The sequence below is a fragment of the Gymnodraco acuticeps genome, unplaced genomic scaffold, assembly GCF_902827175.1.
Source record: "Gymnodraco acuticeps unplaced genomic scaffold, fGymAcu1.1, whole genome shotgun sequence".
NCBI classification, from domain to species: domain Eukaryota; kingdom Metazoa; phylum Chordata; class Actinopteri; order Perciformes; family Bathydraconidae; genus Gymnodraco; species Gymnodraco acuticeps.
The window spans coordinates 189,577-210,313 of record NW_022989924.1 but is presented as its reverse complement, the minus strand read 5'-3'; the positions used below and the strand labels follow the sequence as shown (position 1 = coordinate 210,313).

At 41.2% G+C, this 20,737-nt stretch overlaps 1 protein-coding gene across 2 annotated transcripts in view; it reads right to left on the bottom strand.

Annotated features, from left to right (window-relative positions):
* Positions 1-6,688: 6,688 nt before the first annotated feature.
* Positions 6,689-20,737, bottom strand: part of zgc:158328 (uncharacterized protein LOC567225 homolog) — an 80,452-nt gene continuing 66,403 nt past the window's right edge. For both annotated transcript variants that reach the window (XM_034209897.1, XM_034209898.1), the window contains exons 28-39: positions 20,483-20,611; positions 19,760-19,888; positions 19,539-19,667; positions 15,907-16,038; positions 15,054-15,182; positions 13,143-13,271; positions 12,122-12,250; positions 11,055-11,183; positions 10,747-10,875; positions 9,680-9,808; positions 9,437-9,565; positions 6,689-7,852 (exon numbers count right to left, since the gene is read on the bottom strand). In XM_034209897.1, coding sequence (XP_034065788.1) covers positions 7,773-7,852; positions 9,437-9,565; positions 9,680-9,808; positions 10,747-10,875; positions 11,055-11,183; positions 12,122-12,250; positions 13,143-13,271; positions 15,054-15,182; positions 15,907-16,038; positions 19,539-19,667; positions 19,760-19,888; positions 20,483-20,611 — 1,502 coding nt within the window. In that variant the 3' untranslated portion in view covers positions 6,689-7,772. The remainder of the gene's footprint in view (positions 7,853-9,436; positions 9,566-9,679; positions 9,809-10,746; positions 10,876-11,054; positions 11,184-12,121; positions 12,251-13,142; positions 13,272-15,053; positions 15,183-15,906; positions 16,039-19,538; positions 19,668-19,759; positions 19,889-20,482; positions 20,612-20,737) is intronic.

The following is a 20,737-nucleotide window of genomic DNA, read 5'->3' as shown; positions in this document are numbered from 1 at the left end:
AAGTCACCAATCATCACGTTTCTGTTGTGTTAACAATAATAGTAGCACCTCCTCTGTCACTGTTCTTTTATTCAACTAATCAAGTATGAATACAGACAAGAGAGCAGAGTTAGCTGAAGCAGGAGGGCGAGAAAATACCCCCTGTGAGTTATTAAATTACATCAAGCTGACACTTTGGTCTAAAGCGACTTACAATAAGTCCAAATACAGATGCAAACTCAGAGCAAGCCAAACCTTGGGAAGGCAAGTTTTATTTATAAAGCACCATCAACACAAGTATTTTACAAAACATTTTAGGAGCATGAAGATACAGCGGAATCACATATAAAATTACATTTAAAAACGTGTAAGTGATGGTGTATTTGTTTCAAATGGGCTACATTAAAAAAAAAAATGTTAGTTAAATGGAGTCTTCCAATCATATAATATCACCCCTGGTAAAAAATTTAAAGAAAATCAAGGCAATCTAACTAAAAACATGACATTACATGTTACTTGTTAGACGCTTTTATCCAAAGCAACTTACATACTCAATAGTGTGGACAATCCCCACAGGAGCAATTTGGGGTGAAGTGTCTCAGCGACACAACGACATGCTAACTGCAGTGGGGTTTGAACCTGTGACCCCCTGACCCCAACTCCAACGCGCTACGCACAACCCACTGCGCCACACGCCTCGGAACACGATAAACATTCTCCAAAACTTAAAAACAAAAACAAATAATAAAGATAATACTTTCAAGTCCAGAAGGACCAAATCATCAGCGCAATACCAAAAACGAGTACATAAAGTACAAGTACATAAACATAAGAACAATGCATCATATTTAAATCATCCCTAAAAATAACCCTTTAAAAGTCTGTTTTGTTTTATTTCAGTAACACTGGTGTCACTGTTACTGAGTGTTTGGACGCAGGCCTCTCCTTCTCTTCTTCTCTGCTTATATTGCTGGTTCTTCCCCCCTCTCAGTCTGTTAGAAAGCAGCAGAGTTTTAAATTGTGGTCTCCTTCTCTGTTTATTGTTCTCCCTGCAGGCTACGGGTCATTAGCGTTATTGATGGAACTCAGAGCGGCGGGGCACATGCTTTTAATATGACGGGTCTAATCAGGACAGGCGTGGTGGCAGAACATCTTGGCGTCTGTGAGTGAAATCATCTCATTCTTCGCTCATTGGGTAGATCAGAAAGAGTGCAGTCGAGACGTTTGGAACAAATTAAACTTAAAATGCACGCTTTAGTATCAGCCAATCTGATTATATGAACTTTATGATGCTCATTATATCATACCAGTCATGTATGTGCACTCACTTGAATCAGAGGTCTGTTCAGCGCCATCCAGTGGTGAATTCACTCATTTGCACCCACTTATGTGTAGTTTAACTTCTGCTGCACACATCATGTCGCATCCAAACAGAGGATGTCTTCACACAGATCCAGAGTGTGGGAGAGTTCCCTGATACGCATCTTTTTGCAGCTTTCGACATTTAACATTTATTTTTCCAGCCAACAACCTAACAAATGGTGCAGGACGTGCCGAAAATGAATTCCCACTCTTTCTTTTATCCGAGCCGACAGCTTCGTCAGCTGAAGTTCAAAACACTGTGGCCTTCTGGGAGATCTGGTTCAACGCAGAGGGGCAGTAGTTATCTCTGAGACTGCAAACTGAGGCAGTTAAGTGATAGAATCTCCTTTTGCAAAGAGTGGCTTATGCTTAATTACAGCCAAAAAGTACCCATGATGCGATCTTACCTTTTACGGGCTATTACATCTGCAGTTTCCCTCACGCTTCTCCCTCTCCCTCGCTGCTGATGAGCCAGCATGCAACAACAGTTGGCCTTTTTTCCCTCCAAAAGCCTTTCTGCACAAAGAGCATTTGTTCATGAGTTTGTAATAAAAGAAAAGTGGCTTTCTAAGTGCTGAGATCATTTTGAGTAAACCAAATGATGTCTGAATCAGCTTCTTTTCCCTATGAGCATCTCAAATCAAAGGAAGAAAGACCATGCAAAGGGTGCACATATAGGTTCCAGTTAAGTTTTCTTGAACTAGGACGTTTCCTAACATGACCATGATAAGAGATGTTCGAATTCTCTAGATCAGGGGTCTCAAACTCGGCCCGGGGGCCAAATCCGGCCCGCGACTTCATTTTATGTGGCCCCGCAAGAGCTTGCAAAGAATATAATACGTTTATTATATGGTTACATAACACTTTACAGAAGCAGGTTGCCCATAAACTACATGTCCCACAATGCATCTCGTTTTGTGACATGCGCACTGAAGAGACTTGCAATTATTTACCCTGGACTTCTGCTTTGACGTAGTTAATTACTAAGTTATTATCCTATCCGATAATAATCCAATTCAGAGGCAATAATGTAATATAATACATTATTTTATATATATATATTATATATTTATATAGTTACAACCGGCCCTTTGAGTGCAACCTTTATGCGAATGTGGCACGCGATGAAATTTAGTTGGTAGATGATCAGAAAGGAGTTTAATGCTTCCTTTATAATCTCCTTTAGTTTAGGATACACTGGACCATCCTTTATGAAAGGAAATTAGAAAACCATATCCCACAATGCCTTGGGGCCGCAATGTTTCTAGTGACGCACCATTTGGCCGTTCATGAAAACAAATTGTCGTGAGAAATGGATCATGTAAGTAATGGTGCTTTTTAAATTAATAAGTCATGCATATATTGCAAAACACATTATTTATTTACATTTGTTCATAAAATCATACTATGAATTTGGATTCATGCTGATTAATATGAGTGGACAGGAGGTAGAGCATGAGCCACCGTTTCCTTTGACTTTCCCTTTCGTTTTTCTAAACATGAAAATCCATCTGGAGATGATTCCACAAAAACGTGCAGTCTTGGCCAGAAGGGGACAATGTCCAACGTTCATCAGGTGTTTCGACCCTTAACCTTTCACTTGCAGATTGAATGAAACAACACCAAAATAATGCATCGGATGAATAATTTAGATTCTCTTTGTTGTGAAATGAATAATAACATCAACTTGGCGCATAATAATTACATCGCAAAGTGAAAGTGAAGTCAGCACCCACAGTTTTGTTTTCCTAAATTCTGATGGATTCTACTTATCATCTTTCTTTTCCCCCTGAGGTTAAGGAAAAGTGGTTTGGAAAAGACATAGAATAACCCCTAACCCTAACCTATTTCTTTTGACAATTCGACCGTAGCCAAGATTTGGCTTCAACCTGCGCTAATTTTTTACACTTCAGATAAAGATGGGCATGCCAGCTGTTCTTAGTGGCACCTCTATGTGCAGGTTTGATGGGCGGAGCAGTGGCCACCCAGCGCTCCGTGGATGGATGGGCTCTCTGGGCCTGTTTGACTGGAAACAGGTGTGTCATCTGAAGATGAAGGCCGGGCCGATAAACATTATTGGAGAACATCTGCTGCTTGTCACAACACAGGGCGAGCAGGAGCGGCCCCCCATCCATCAGCCACACCGGAGAGAGTGGGTGAGGGGGGGACTCCATCCTCCATCACTCACCCCGGGATGCTGGAGCATGTTCGGTCCAGGCACCTGCCTCTGCCCGCCCCCTTTGGCCCATAGAGGAGAAAATGTGTGCTCCAGCGCACTTGAAAAATGCCTTAGGGAGAGCACTTTCACTCTGACACACACACACACACACACACACACACACACACACACACACACACACACACACACACACACACACACACACACACACACACACACACACACACACACACCACACACACACACACACACACACACACACACACACACACACACACACACACACACACACACACACATACATCACTTCAGGGGACATTACATTGACTTACATGCATTTCCTGGAGACTAACCTTAACCATAACCAACATATGCCTAACCCTAACCCTAACCCTAACCCTAATCCTAAACCTAACCAAGTCTTCACCCTAAAATTAATGATTCCCCTCATGGGGACCTCCAATTTGTTCCCATAAGGGCGGCGAGTCCCCACACGTGACTGTGTAAACAGATTTAGGTCCCCACAAGTATAGGAATGCTAGGCCACACACACACACCTTTTACACCACCAGTGGACCCTGCTCCGGTGCCTCTCACACCCCCACTCACTTTAGACTACTGTCAGGGAGGCCTTAATGCTTGACCCTTCTCTGGTTGATGAGAGATGCCTGGTATTAGCCGCGTGTAGAAACACACACTGATATATCCACACACACACAGGATCCCATAGGTCTCCATGACAGCTGCAACCTCTCTCCACCTTGCGTCCATATCTTACTGCACCCTCCCACCCCACTCAAAGAAATCAATACCATGCAACACTGCATTCAAAACACACAATTCAAAAATAGACGTTTAAAAGTAGGTGTTTTTTGGGGCCGTTTAAGACACATGGACGCAATAAAGAAAAGACCATGGAAATAATGACAGTGAAATTCGAGTTTATCACTTTTACACAGACAAAATGTCCTAATGTAGCTCCACTGACAGGAAATGAACACAGTAGGTTATGACTGATATAAGTGACCTGAGATAGTATACAAATACAGCTTTTACAAATAAGACGCACCCTTATTTAAATGCACAAGTGTAGTGTTGATAGCAGTTGTGATATGGGTCTTTTCAATATTGTGCAACCATAAAAACGTGAACAAATACTGCAGAAAAAGTATTAACAACATTTGATGCTTGTATATAAGACTCAAACAAACAGACTCAATAAACACAGATCTGAAAGAAGTGCAATGTCTGCAAGTTTTGCCCGCAGTATTTCGCGACCAGCACACCGCACTGCAATAAGAAAACCCACAATCAATGCTAATAAATGGAGAGTGTTTCTGACGCTGGTGGTAAATTAACTATGTTCATTCAGATACCATGAGCCATGCTGAAATAACTTATGGATAGGCAATATCTTAATGGGCTTTCGTAAAAGGTGCAGGGACAATGACAATAAGTGAAGGGTTCTTTTCTTGTGAAATGATAGCATTTGTTTAGAATAATCTATAAACCAAGAGACCAATGATCTGAGTTTGTCATGGAGCCTATTTCCTCCACTGCTTATGTCATTTTTCTTTGTCAATGTTGGTCATCTGCTCGAAGTTTATAGAAATAAATGTGTAATGTTTTGTTTTTTTGGGGGACTTTAACTCCCTACCGGCCTCATCCTTCAAGAAGAAGGCGTGCACTTCCCCTTTAAGAAGTCTTTTACTAATTTAATGTCCAAAATAATTTAATTTTTGCTCCTATATCAACAAATAATAATGTATTTGAATTGTGGTTATGTCTCTTGAGAGGACCCATGTGATAATTATCTTTTGTTAAAGTACAATTGACTAAAATGTAGCTCCAAATGAGGAGAGATTGATTCCACCTGGGTTAAAGTGGGACTGATTACAGAGCTTGTCTCTGATTGGCTACAAGAAGCAGGTGACAGGAAGTAAAAGTTTCAGCACACAACAGACGGGTCGTTGTGTATTTTTTAGTGATGGGAATTCCGGCTCTTCTTGGTGAGCCGGATCATTTGGCTCGGCTCACCAAGAAGAGCCGGCTCTTTCGGCTCCCACACGGCTCTTCAGTTTACCACATATTATACCTTTTAATTAAATCAAATGTAGCCCTGTTTTGACAAATTATATATGTACACATATATCACTTAAATTATTCAATACAACCTTTGTACTGAAGTATTCAAAGGTAAAAATTACATGTTTAATATAAATGATTTGCTGTGGCCAATTGTTTTCATTGCATTTACAGACCCATGTAACTCTCCGATACCACCCAATGAATGCATTGACTTGCTTCTGGAACCACGCTACACAAAACAGATAGCAACACCTATAAAAACTATTTAAAAAAAGGGGCTACTGTATCGACCTATATAAAAGATCCTGCATTTTAACCATGCCTCATTTCGCTCTATTTGCTCTTTCCAGCGCTGTTTTTGCAGGGGGCTGATTCTGTGAGCTGCAGCTGACCACGCCCCCCTGTAGGAGAGGGGAGCGTGCTTTGAGATCAGCTGCTGGGCTGTCAGAAGAGGGGGAGAAAAAGAGATCTCCGTCCTCCGTGTTTTATTCTTATCGAAGTAAGAAGAGAAGTAATGGGGCAGAAACCCTCCTTTTTACGCAGCGGTCCAGACATAGACATCAAACGGCGACACATTCAGTTGCCAGTTACTTTGGCATTAGGGCAGGGATATCTAGATACTTTCCAAGGTTTGACATCATGAATTGTGCTACTTTTAAAGCAAGCAACGATGTTTTCAAATCTGTAATCAAAAAGCTCCTCAAAAACACTATCGAAGCAGTTCCTGCCGTTGCTACGTTAGTTCAAACAGTAACAACGGACTACTTTTCTTAGCGGATGCATGTCAATTTAAATCAATACATAAAACTATTTTTTAAATCAATAAAATCATTTTCTAAATCCATAAAAGCATTTAAATTAATATTGGGAGTCATGTCGTTACTTTGTTGAGAATGTCGCCATGTAATAAGCGGGATAATGTGCACATTGCACATTGCATAATGTGCCTTCAAGCCGATCTAGATCCCTCCGCAAAAAAAAAAAAAAAACGGCTCGTTCGCGGGCAAGAGCCGGCTCCCGTCGTTCACTTAAAAGAACCGGCTCCCGTCGTTCACTTAAAAGAGCCGGCTCGTTCGCGACGGACACATCACTAGTGTTTTTCACTGCAGAAACAAATGGAGGAAGGACAGTGTGTTGTGTACTGCGAGATGTATTTCTCTTTAACTGAATGCAGAGGGGCCTGAGTGATAAACCTGATGAAATGGTTTATGATTCTCCTTTTCTTTGGCCGTTCAAATAATTTGTGTTTGTCTGCACACTGGTCAAATCTAATCACTCTTATATCCACCTCACTACCGACCTACTACAAGAACAACAGGGTTACAATTGTTTGGGAAAATATACAGTTCCACAAAGAAATGTGTGAAATCATAACATAAAACTTGAGCAACAAATTAAAATTAATTGCATAATGCTTGGTGAGGGTGAAGACACTTTCCTTTGCATGTTTTCATATTAATAGATTCTGGCTTTTGAAATGTGTGTGAGGAAAACAAATCAGACATCAATTATAATTTAAAGCCAAGTACATGTTTATATCCTAGGATTTGTAACACCCCCTGCTTCAACATGTATGGCTTCTTTATTAGAACATCAGCCCAACGTTAGTCCCTGTATGTGGATCTGTGTGGATGTTCTGAATAAGTCACCCATACCTTTCGAAATCTGTTTAAGAGGCATTTCAATTTTCACCAGAAATATGCTTCTGTTCTGCTGACCATCCACTTTTTTGTGGCCACATAAAAACAAAATGTAGGTTATAAAAGTTCTCCAGTGACAAGAATGTCTCAGTTACACGTATTGTACAAATTCCCTTAAGAAAGAAACCTTACCAGGTGATTAAATGTAAAACTGGGAAAGCAAATGAACCGCTTTCCATCAGCAATACTCACAAATATGATGCAGGTATTTGTGGGTTATTGCTATGAAGTCTGTGTAACCCTGGACTTTGAATCGTAGACAGTCTGGGGTAGGTAGATGGTCCCCTGAGGGCCCCTCACATGCCAGGCCCCAGCTCCAGGCTCAGTGATGGAGTGCCAGTCTCTGACAGCTGAGTACCAGTTTCACAACTAACATCACCTTCACCAAGATGATCTGAGTAATGCCTCACAGAGCCGAGCCCCGTGTCTGGACGTCCAGTCAGGAGTTTGTACCTCTGCTTTGGTTATGTGGTTTTGCTGCCCGCTCTTCTCTTTCTTTGGGACACTGAAAAGTTCAACGGTCCCGGGGTTTGGTGTAGCAGCGCTGAAAAGAAAGGAGAAAAACATAAGCAAGAAGACATCAGCACTATTTGGAAATGAAAAGCAAATGTTCTGGGTTTTTTGGAGGAGAAGTAACTGGTACGTCGTCTCCCGTGTGCTTGGCTTTGAGGAGGTAAAATGAAGACAGCCCTGAGGCGGCTGCATGCTGGGCGCAGATTAAAATAACTGTCAGGAGACAGGAGCAGCTATTGAGGGAGACAGGCTGACACACAGAATGATGGGGCTCAGCCTCTCACACACAGTGACAGTATTTCACTAAAGCTGGTTCAGCTTTACAGCCCGTGACGACCTGTGTGTGTGTGTGTGTGTGTGTGTGTGTGTGTGTGTGTGTGTTCGTTTTGCTTTATCTTGACCTGTGTGTGTGTGTGTGTGTGTGTGTGTGTGTGTGTGTGTGTGTGTGTGTCTGTACAGTCACATTGTGGGGATTTTCCCTTTCTTTAGGAGGCACAATTGAAGTCCGACAATGATTGTAAGTTAATGAAGCATCCTAAAGTAAGTGTGTGTGTGCGTGTGTGTGTGTGTGTGTGTGTGTGTTCGTTTTGCTTTATCTTGACCTGTGTGTGTGTGTGTGTGTGTGTGTGTGTGTGTGTGTGTGTGTGTGTGTGTGTGTGTGTGTATGTGTGTGTGTTTGTTTGTGCAATATCCTCTAAAGTAAGTTTTTAGAGGACTCCCCTTTTTTAAGAGGACACAATTGATGTCCCGACAATGAATGTAAGTTAATGAAGTATCCTAAAGCAGTGTTTCTCAAACTTTTTCATACCAAGGACCACTTAACCAATACAAAAACACTCGCGGACCACCTAACTCCACAAATATCCAAAAACACATCGTTTTTCTAGAACAGATTACAAATCGCCCTGAAAATTGTACAAACAGGTGGTAACATGTGTGACGAAGGTGTTGCTCTGGGCTATATCATGCAATTGAAAGTGAAACTTAACCTCGTTACATTGCGGAGATATTTCCGCGAGAGTGCGGAAAACTTAAATTAACTTATTTATTTAAAATGTGAAATGTTACCAATATACTCACGGACCACTAGGGGACGTTCACGGACCACCAGTGGTCCGCGGACCACACTTTGAGAAGCACTGTCCTAAAGTAAGTGTGTGTGTGTGTGTGTGTGTGTGTGTGTGTGTGTGTGTGTGTGTGTGTGTGTGTGTGTGTGTGTGTGTGTGTGTGCAATATCCTCTAAAGTAAGTTTTTAGAGGACTCCCCTTTTTTAAGAGGACACAATTGAAGTCCCCATAATGTATGAAAGTTAAGGTATTATCCTCTAAACTGATGGAAATGTTTGTGTGTGTGACAAAGTTATTTACATTTTATTATAAGCATTAATACACAAATCAAATGAAACAGAAAACTATAATAAAAGCGGGTCATGTGTGAGTCTGTACAGCCACATTGTGGGGACCGCCTACCTTCAGGGGTCCTAAAGTCCCCATAACATAAATCATTACATTTGAGCGTGAAGATTTGGTTAAAGTTAGTCTCTAGGAATTCACTGTAAATCAATGTTATGTCTTCTGAAGTAGAGGAAACACGACAAAGTCAGAGAGAGGCTTACCTTCGGTACAGGTGGGGCCCAGCCAGGTGAGAGGGCACAGGCACCGCCCACTGAGCCCCTCACAGCGGGCCCTGTGGGAGCACTGACACGGCAGAGAGCAGTCTGGTCCGAAGCGCTCTCCACCACAATCTGAGACAGAAAAGGGAGGGAGAGTTTTCAAAACAACATGTGTTAAGGACAAAAAAACATGGATTTATGGGACATTTGGAGCTGATTAAATGTTAATGAAACTAGATGATTGACCTTTTTCACATCTCTGTCCCATCCTTCCTGGGGGACAGAGGCACCGCCCGGTAGATGGGTCACATGGGGCCTCACCAGCACAGTCACATGACTCTCCACAGCTCAATCCAAACCTGCCAGACTCACACCCTGAAAACAGATGTATGCTTATATTACTGTAGTTATGAGAACGTCCATGCATTTATAAATTGCATAACCATCTTCCCAACATACAGCAAGAAAAATGTACTAATGGTGAACTTTTTTTTATTATGAAAAGGTATGCCTTGCACTAAAATCTAGTTTTAGTTTTAAAAGTGAATCCAAATTCCTGTGCTATCCATAGAGTATAAGGGATAAGTTAATGAACTGCACAATTAAGAAATATATAGACCTTTTAAAATGTGATCATAGTCCTACTTTTGTATCCGTATTAAGTCTGCTACATGTTTAAATGCAAGACCATATGAATGAGACTGTGCAGAATCACATAAATATACACAAGCACAAACAGACACACAAGTGCAAGTGCAAGTGCGTGAACCAAAACACACACCATGTATTTCACACACACAGAGATAAGAGCCGCTCTGTCTCTGGAGCTGTTGCTGCCTTACTGCTCTGCGACGCTCAGTCATATCTCCTGCTGGGACTGAAGTGGCCATTTAGGCGCTCACACTGCGGCTGAGAGCCCGGCAGCAGGCAGGAGGGCCCAGGATGTAACAGGAACGCATTAAGCAGTGGGGAAACACCTGTCTCTCATCAAATAACCAGGAGGCATGCCCGCCCACCTACCTGCTCGCCTGTCTGTCTGCCTGCCAGAACACACTCACTGCCTTGTTTTTTTTAACTCTTATTCATGAATGCTCATATCTGCCCATGTCTTATTGCAGCTGGGCACCCAGATGGCTTTTTAATCATTTCCACAAACGTGTTAATATTCTGTCTTCTGTCTGCCGAACATTAGATGTCTTATTTTTAACTTAACATCAGTTTCGTTTAATGCAAATTATATTAATTGAATTGAAATGTAATGATTTTGGACACATACTGCTTTTCATGTAGTTTCTTTTTTTGTGGATACTCACTTCTTTCACATTGAGGGCCATGGTAGCCTGGTGGACACACACATTTGCCTGTCACATGATCACATGTCCGCCCTGCTTTACAGTCACATGTACGGGCACATTTCATGCCAAATAACCCAGATGGACAACCTAAGAGAAAGACATACTTTAAGGATACTTTCAGCATATGGTTAAAAACGGGTCATGTTGTATTCTTTCATGTCACAGACACATATTTTACTAGTTGCACTTTTACAGAAATGTCAGTGAGGCCACTGGTAACCCTATCGCCAAGTTTCTTTTTGTATTATGAGTGAGTGTGTGCTTACTGTGTTGACAGGAGTGGCCGTAGTATCCAGCAGAACAGCCGCAGGTGCCGGTGAAACGGTCGCAGGTCCCGTTGTTGAGGCATGGACAGTCTTGTGCACAATCAAACCCATACTTTCCCTGTGAACAGGCTGCACACACACACACACACACACACACACACACACACACACACACACACACACACACACACACACACACACACACACACACACACACACACACACACACACACACACACACACACCACACACACACACACACACACACACACACACACACACACACACACACACACACACACAACACACACACACACACACACACACACACACACACACACACACACACACACACACACACACACACACACACACACATTTACACTTAGCTGTTTTTACGAAGAAACTGTGTGTAAATGCAACATGATGATTCAGAAGAAATCCTTCAATGGGATTATATTGCAAATAGATCCATATGGTAGCTTTTGATAAAACTGAAGTACTCTGATTGTCTGATTGTCTTCCGACTTGTGCAGGAATGTGTAAAAAATGTTTTGCACGTCTAAGATCAATGTTTATTTGAATGAGTTTCTGGTTAGATTCCTTAAGAAGCTTAAGGTTTTGTTCTATGACGTAAAATATGTCAGTTAATACCCCTAAATGAGACTGCATAACATCACTACGCTGAGCATTAACCGCATTTAGCTTAGCAGTGGCAACCTGAAGTCATATGTAGTTGATTTATAGTGTGACGTAAACTATTTTATTTTGTGTGGATGCATTCACACTTCAAAGTCATTCAAGTTGTGCTCATTTGCTAAGATTATCTTGCTGAGGGAAAATTGCAGGTATATTAAATGTTTGTCTGCCACAGAGCGTCTGTCAGTAAAAACTGAGAACAAAGGGGGTTTAAGTGAGTTAAAGATCATCTGATAGTAGGAGGTAAAGGTTTACAAGGGTTTTCTCTGCCAGTTTTGTTGTTTGTTCTAGTTTTTAAGTTTCTGATTTCCCATGTACAGATTACAGTTCAGTTTGGTTCTGGTTGTTCAGTGTGTGTGAAGTTGTACCCGAGTCACAGCGCGCTCCGGTCCAGCCCAGTCCACATCTGCAAGACCCGTGGATGGGATCACACAGACCCCCGTTCTGACAGCTGCACGTGTTTCTGCACTGCAGGCCATAGCGCCCCCTAGGACATGCTGGAGAAACGTCCAGAACACATCAGGAAAAGACCAGAACCACAGGCCTACTTACACACACACTCACACACACACATATACAAGATTGCACTAACCACAGTCATGTTTATTTAAGCAACAGTTCATTAAAGAGATGGCAAAGTGGTCTAATTTGGCACTGATATAAAAGAATAATCATGTTTCTCTGGGTCATTTCGATTGGGAAAACAATAAGCAAGCCGTCTTTGATTTTCCTGTTTATTTATTTGCTTCCTTGCCAGATCCAGCGATACGGAACACAGAGAACGAGCTACTTATAGGTTTCTGTAAACATTCAACAAGAGGAACATAAGACGAGGTATGTCCAAGTACATGCAGGATGCTGAAGAAGAGAACATTTAGGAAAGGCAGTGATGGAAATCCCCGCTTGCAATCCAGCTGAATGGCTGATAGTGGGAGAGATTAAGAAACTCCGAGTCTGTTTCCCGGGAAAGCAGCCCTGTTATCATCCTTGGCCTCACACGGAGGAAGTGGAGAATTTGTTACTTAAATATACACTGTAAAATGTTTAAAAATGCTCCCTTGTTTTAGCGGTTGTTTCTCACTTTCTAGTTAGGGCCTACTATTTCTGAAGAGCTCATTAGGGCCAGCCGATCCCACTGATGCATGGCGGGCTCTCTGAGGAGAAGGGCAAACGATAAAAGGCCAAAGTTTGATATTTTTTACAAGTTTTACTCAAAGTTTTACAATGGATTCTCTTGTAATTTGCTGAAAAGTGATTCGTTCTTGCCTCAAAACTATTTCAGTAATAAACTCCATAATAAAAAGGTTTCAACCAGCTGCATTTACTGTTGATAAGATATTTGTTTGCATGGCCTCATAAACAATTAGGACTGGGTTGTCATGACGTTACCTTGTTGGCAGGACTGTCCCATCCTACCAGGGGCACAGATACACTTTCCAGTAGCTGGGTGGCACTGCCCTCCTTCCCCACAGGAGCACATCTTAGCACAGTCCTTCCCATAATACCTGCTTGGACAGCCTGTGGAAATAAAAAAGTATTCATTCACACAACATTTCTAAAGATAAATGTCATTGGAATTTGTTGGTTTCCTCTGTCTTTGCTGTCCCTTGTTTGACCAGAGTGGTTACATACAACAAGAAGGCTGAGATGACTAACACTCCTTAAGTATTGACTCCACATCCAACTGTAAAGACAGTGATGGGAAGGAGAAATTATCATTCATTTAGCTCCTGATTGATGGATACAATATAATGACGTTACATGTATCCTGGATCACTTAAGTCATATACATTGCTTGATAACTATTGCTATAATCAGCCCCACCTAATGTCAGCAGAAAGTATTAAAAATAATGATTACAAAAAAATGCAAAAAATAAATTAAAAGAAGATATAAAATATATTTTAAGATCATGTTTAATCATCTGATTCGTCTGTACATTGCTGTTTTAGTCTGTGTTCTTCTAATTAGTGTCTACAGTGTGTGCCTATTGAGCTGTTTAGAGCCATGTGGGACAAAACCCGATCATGCCCCTCCCTCTCACTGTCTAAGTGAACGGTGACTGTAAAAACTACACTGCGCATGCTCAGAGTATTTTCCTATGTAATGTGTGTGGCAAAAAAATAATGACCATAGGGGCATAGAGCTGCCATCCCCACCATACGTCATCTCACATAATTCAGAGCTGATTGGCTGTAAGTACGTGTGCCGCGAAAAGTGTGGTGTGTGAAGAGGAGACGAGAGAGCTGCAGTGACGCATCCTAAAACCCGGAAGTAAGCTGTGCATGGCTTCCCTCCACAAAAAAGCAATGAGATTTCTCCATAGGATTTTAGAAAATAGTTCCAAATAAGATCTGTGGGAAACAAACCTGTTAGATAAATGCACGTTTTGTTCAGCCGGATAATATCCACATGTCTACCCTACTTTTATAATGTTCTAATCATAAATCTATTGATTAGATTAGATTTATGATAGACTTTTGAAACTACAAGAACATAAGGAGGACTTTTACAAAAAAGTAATAGAGATTTTTGTCCAGAAGGATATGCAAATGGACTTCATCTAGACTGCAATTTTATTGAAAATGGGATCTTACTAAGAGAGAACAATTCAATATTTAAATGATAAAATTACATTTTTTGGGTATCCTTCTGTTGAACTGTCTGTTTAAAATTAATTGAAGCATCAGACAAAAAAAGCTTTTGAAAATAATATTATATTTTGATTTAGGTCAAAATATAATATTTGTAAACCTGAAGAGTCAGTGCCAGTGCCTCGCCAGCCATGAACCTCTCTGCAGAAGCTTATAGACATCTAAGTTTTTTGTGCCCCACCACTTTTCTACATATAAAAACGCCACTGGCTATAATGGTAATGCTAACGCCTAAACATGAACCCTAACCCTGTCGTCAATGAGCGTGACTGAATATCCTAAAGGAATAGCGCCATGCTGCAATTGCAACTTAAATTGTTAGCCATTCTGTAACTTATAATGTCCCCTCTGGCAAAATACCTCCACTCAATAAATCCATGCTCTACTTCATAACTGTAGTGTTGTTGGCAATGCAAGTAAAATATATGCCTATGCGAGTTTTAACCATAGACTGTAGATTTTAACACATCAGCTTAGTGTTTTTCACAACTAGTTCTCTAGAAAGCTGGAACACCACAGGCCAAGCACCCAACCAGTCCCAAACAGGCATGTTGTTTAAAACGAGCAGTGTACTGATAATAAAGGGGTGCCGAAAGACTGTGGTTTCTTTCTGGAGTAAAAACAGGTGCAAGATGTCTTCACTCACGTAAGCTGCAGTCGGCTCCAATGAAGCCAGCCGGGCAGTAGCAGGTCCCAGTCCTGAAGTCACAGCGACCGCCACTGGTGCAGCTGCATCTGGACTTGCAGTTAGGCCCAAAAGTACCTGCTCGACATCCTGGAGACAAAACAGGGAGGACATTTTAATTAGATGTTGTATCAGAATCAGCCAATCAAAAGGTTTATTAATAATACTAGTATGTTTAATAGCGCTTTCCCAGGTGCTCAAAGACGCTTTATATTACATGTTACTAAACACTTTTATCCAAAGTGACTTGAGGTTTACACATACAAGGAGTTCGCTGGGGTATATCAGTTTATATTTAAAAAAACTCTTAGAGGAATTCAGTCGAAAATACAAACAAGAAATTAAGTATAATAAGGACAATAATGACAAAATATTCTTATAAACATGTGCAGTATATCAGTAAATCAGAATTTAAAGTGGAAGTTATGTTATTTCTGTGCAAAATATAGCAGGATCATGTTGGCGCAGTGGACTAGTGCGTTGGTGTTCAGATCAGGGGGTCACAGGTTCCAACCCCACTGCAGTCAACATGTCGTTGTGTCCCTGAGTGAGACACTTCACCCCAAGTTGCTCCTGTGGGGATTGCCCACAGTATTGAGTATGTAAGTCGCTTTGGATAAAAGCGTCTAACAAGTGACATGTAGTAATGTAATGTATTTTCAATCTTTGACTTCAATGGAAATCTACAAATTGGGCCAAATATTTACCCTTCTCCCACATTTCTCCAACCTAATTCTCGATTTAAACTAAAGGAATATTAGCGCATGCCTCATACTCGTCCACTCTGACAGCAGGAAATCATCAGTGTTCTTACGTAGCTCGCAGCGGGCCCCGTAGTATCCGGGTAAGCAGCTGCATTTCCCCGTCACAGGATGGCACTGCTCCTGGTCTCCTGAACACCGGCACAGCTGGCTGCAGTTCATCCCGAACACGCCAGCAGGACAGGCTGAGAGCATGCATGCAGAAATATGTTATATACTATATATACAACCGTTGGAGTTTTTTTTCAAATTCATTTAGACAGTAGTGGGCAAATAAAACTATGATCAAAGTGTAAATGGTAGGTCTTTGAATTGTTCTGGGAACAAAAACACCATATGATCAATACAATGTGACAATACGATAAGAAATGTAAGTAAGGAAGGAACGATATGATACGTACGATACAAAACGATAAGATATATATGATATGGTACAATGCAATACCATAGGATAGCATACAATACCATACCATGTGATATATGTTAAGAAACAATTACACATATACATTACGTTGCATTACTCCTTGTTTTGCACTTCTGGTTGGATGCTAAATGTCTAGTGCAATGACAATGAAGTTGAATCTATTCTTATCTCATCGATTTAGGATTAAAGTCCTTGACTCGTTGACTGGAGTGTTTTAGTCTTAACTTATATAATCATCGGACTCTGTATCTCCAATTTAATGGTAACCATTCCTATTCCCTGTTCAGGACCTAAATAAAGACAAAAACAAATTGTCTCTAGATAACTCTGTGAAGTAGTGACTGGTAACTAAACCCAAAAACTTTCCCCAGTGTCCGAACCCCGCCGGACGCAGAGGGACATTCTTTCACACACCCTTTCTGCATACATACGTAAACGCTTATAACGAATGGAGTCCTCGGACAATCAGTCATAGCCAACAAGATGAATCTGTGAACCGAGCATGTTTTGGGGTGAGACCGCAGCACTCAGTCAGGCAGCAGCAGGCAGCGCGGGGGACAGATAAGAAAGGACTCCAGACTAAAGAGGCAATTACGGGGCTGTCATTATGCATGTCTGCCTTCCAAAGGCCCTTATCCGCTGCCGAGGAGACAAAAACAATGCCTTCTGTTTTACTTGGCAACTGGTGTGTAACATTTATCAGATGTCTGGGGAGTGTGTGAGGAGAGGAAAGGAGCTGAGGTGGTGAAGGAGGGGCGGTAGAAGGAGTGTTGGGAAGTGAAGCTGCTTGTATATACGGTCTAAATAATGAACATTAGCATAAAGCCCTGTGACAGTGAGGGTTTAGTGCCGGTGTGTAGAGTGCATTTCCTGGAATGGAATAAATGGTAATCTTTCCCAGGAGGACCAGGGGAGTAAAAAAAGAAAAGAAATTTTAATCAGTATTAACAGAATGATTCTTGTTGATCACTTCAGTCCCATGATGCCTTTCCTCCTGATGGGAGTGGTGTGTTGCAGTGACAGTGCTTCTGTCAACAAGGCACATATGTCAACTTTTAGATGCATGACAGTGATATTAGCCATGTGCCAAGGCTTTCTCAGTAACCAGATATACACGAGGGACATCAGTGAGATACCACATGCAGGAGCCAGAACACTTCTGCTTATTATTTCTGTTATTATCTGTATTTGTTTAGATTGCACACGTTTGTATTTGGTTATCACATCCAACAACTGTCACCTGCATGTGGTTTAAATGATAGAGTTTTTCTGTTGACTGTATTCACGCTTTTTAAATAATATGTTTAATTTTCTTTTATAAATAATGAAAAATCAACCTTAGCATGAAGTTTTTCTTAGAAAGTGTCAAAATGAAGAGCCAAACTAAGCCTCTATAATTGTCATGTCTAAGAAACTTATTGTGAAAGTGTATTCTTTATGTTAGTCTTGTCATGACCTTTTGTTCTGTGCCTTATGTTAACTCGTTAAGTAATTCTCCCTCTCATTGCAGGCCTCCATGCTCCCCGCCTCTATCTGTCTCCTGCGTCTGTGATTGTTTTCCCGCCCTGATTGTTTCCACCTGTTCCCCTTACCCGGTGTATATATTGTGCTCGCTCCCTCCTGTCCATTGCCAGTTCGTTGCCTCATTCTGGACCAACGTCCCAGCCAACTCCACGGACATTCTCACGGACCTTTAAAGCTCTTGATCTTAGTTCTTGTTTTTTCCTCGAAAGAGTGTTTTTGTGTTTTCCCTGTTTTACTACTGTGCCAATTCCAGTAAAGTCTTTATTTTTGAACACTATCTGAGTCTGAGTTTGAGTCGTGCGTTTGAGTTCATGCCTCAGAGTTCTCCCCTTGACAGTACGAACTGGCCAAACAATCAGGGCGGGGAAAACAATCACAGACGCAGGAGACAGATAGGGGCGGGGAGCATGGAGGCCTGCAATGAGAGGGAGAGTTACTTAACGAGCAAAACATAAGGCACAGAACAAAAGGTCATGACAAGACTAACATAAAGAATAAACTTTCACAATAAGTTTTGTAGACATGACAATTATAAGACGGCTGAGTTGAATACTCGATTCTGATTTGTCAATTTGGACCTTCCAGATGTTGCGGACAATGTGCAGTCATACTGTATCACTCCGCAGAAAGAAGTCCGGTCAATTTAACAGCAGCTGTGGCCATCAAAAAACACATTGGAATACTTATATACTATACTATATTATTTGTTATATTTGTGGAGAGTATTGGATTCATGACGGCTAAACTGTCCCAAGTAAAGAAAAGAAAAAGATAACAAGAGAAGGAAAGAGGTTAAAAGACAGAGCGCTGGACGTCAGAGAATCAACAGAAGACAAACAGGAAGTAAACACTAACAGGAAAAGCAGAAGAAGACAGACAGATACAGAAAACCTTGCCCTCATTTTAAGTTACGCTGTTGGTTCGCAGTGGAACCGACTATTAGATAACGTAGGTCAGTGCTTCTCAAACTTTTTTCAGTAATGTACCCCCTTTGAAATTTTTTCTCAGCCAAGTACCCCCTGACCGATCCCGAAAATGTTTGATCGAAAAAGCCTATATGAATAATTACAATATAGTGATGTTCCCTCAGTGTGTGATGTATTAACTCCTTCGTGGTATGCATTACAACAAACTAAGGATATTTTCATTTTATGCATGAAAAAAAATAACATAACACAGTTTTTCAATTTAAGTAATATGTTATTGTGAAAAACTATAAAATACAATACACACATTTGACATGTTTATATGAGGACCCCCTTTCTAGGAATGTTTTATATAAAATTGTGTTTTCTATTTAACTTATTTTACTAAGATTATTTTTTTAATTAACCTTTTTTTTTTAATCTCACGTACCCCCTGCAGTACCCCAACGTACCCCCAGGGGTCCGCGTACCCCCATTTGAGAATCACTGACTTAGAGGAAGCAAAACCGTTTTTTCTTAAAGCAATACAATAATTTCTGTATCCATATTGTGAGTCAAGTCGTTGGTTTATTTAGTGTGAAACCATGTAAAAATCGGGATGAAAGTTGCAGCTAAGCGGTCATTAATTGAAAAAAGAACACCGACAGATTGAGCAGGATCTGGACACTAAGCAGACTTTGTTCTTTTGTCATTAATGACCGCCTAGCTGCACATTATCCCTCTACTTATCGGAAGTGTAGTTGCTACACCACATTTCCAAAGATGTAAACAATAACCCCTTTTACAATTCCCCCCCCCTTTCCATTCTTACGTGTCTCGCAGCCGGGCCCCATGAGTCCGGCGGGACACCCACAGCTCCCCGTCTCATGGTGGCAGGACACCCCGGCCTGGCAGTCACACGGCTGGGCACAGGAAGCACCGTGGGACCCCGGGAGGCAGTCTGAGAGCGGGGAGGTCACTCAGTTTACTCTCATGATCAAAGCAGGCCACTTTAATATCCGTTGCCACTTCCTCGGTGCTTTACACACTCACGTTTGTCACACCTGGCCCCCCTCCAGCCTGGCTCACACTCACAGAGACCCGTCATATGGTGGCAACTCGGACTATGGACGCAGTCACACCTCTGCACACAGCGCTCTCCAAAGAATCCCTCAGTACAGGCTTCAGACAGAACACACACAATCAGAAACAACATCAGAGAGCTACACTTAGCTACACATAGTTTACTTAGTTATGCTCTTCTACCCAATGATTCCTAGGCTATCTATATATATATATAATATCTAGCAAAGACGGAAATCGCTGGGTCGCAGGTTGACTGTATAAAAGATTATATCTAATACTGTGTGTTTAAAAAATGCTTTTGAAATGGGGATTACTAGCATGTTTACAATGTAACAAAACATTTTTAAATAAACATAAATATATTAAAGACGTTATATAGGCTACTTTCATTCTTCTTACATTTTACTTAACTGCTTTTTTAAACAAAAATACTTATAATTCAAGTTTTAAACTGAAAATAATTTGTAGGTCCAGCCTATAATTTAATAGGATGTATATTTGATACTTAATATATTAGTGTATTCTTTTCTATGGTCACATTGTTCTGTTGTCTTGCATAATACACTGTTGTACACTGACATGTCTTGTATTTATTTGCATTGCACTTTATATTGAGGCAATCCAAAAGTAGTGGAAAGTAATCAGGTTACATTACTCTCAACCTCTGATTAGGTTAGATCAGGAAGTCACCTGACTGACAGAGGTCTCCCGTCCATCCAGGCAGACACACACATCTTCCTGTCTCTCCGTCACACCTCCCCCCACTCGTACAGCTGCAGGTCTGACTGCAGTTCTCTCCAAACCGTCCCTCCTCACACTCTAGGAGAGAGGAAGAGGAAACCTCAGATGGAAGTTGCATTCAAGTATTTATTTATTTTAGTGAAAACAAGTAGTTTTTTTTACCCTTTAGTATTGTTTTCAATCATTAATATTACACACCAACAG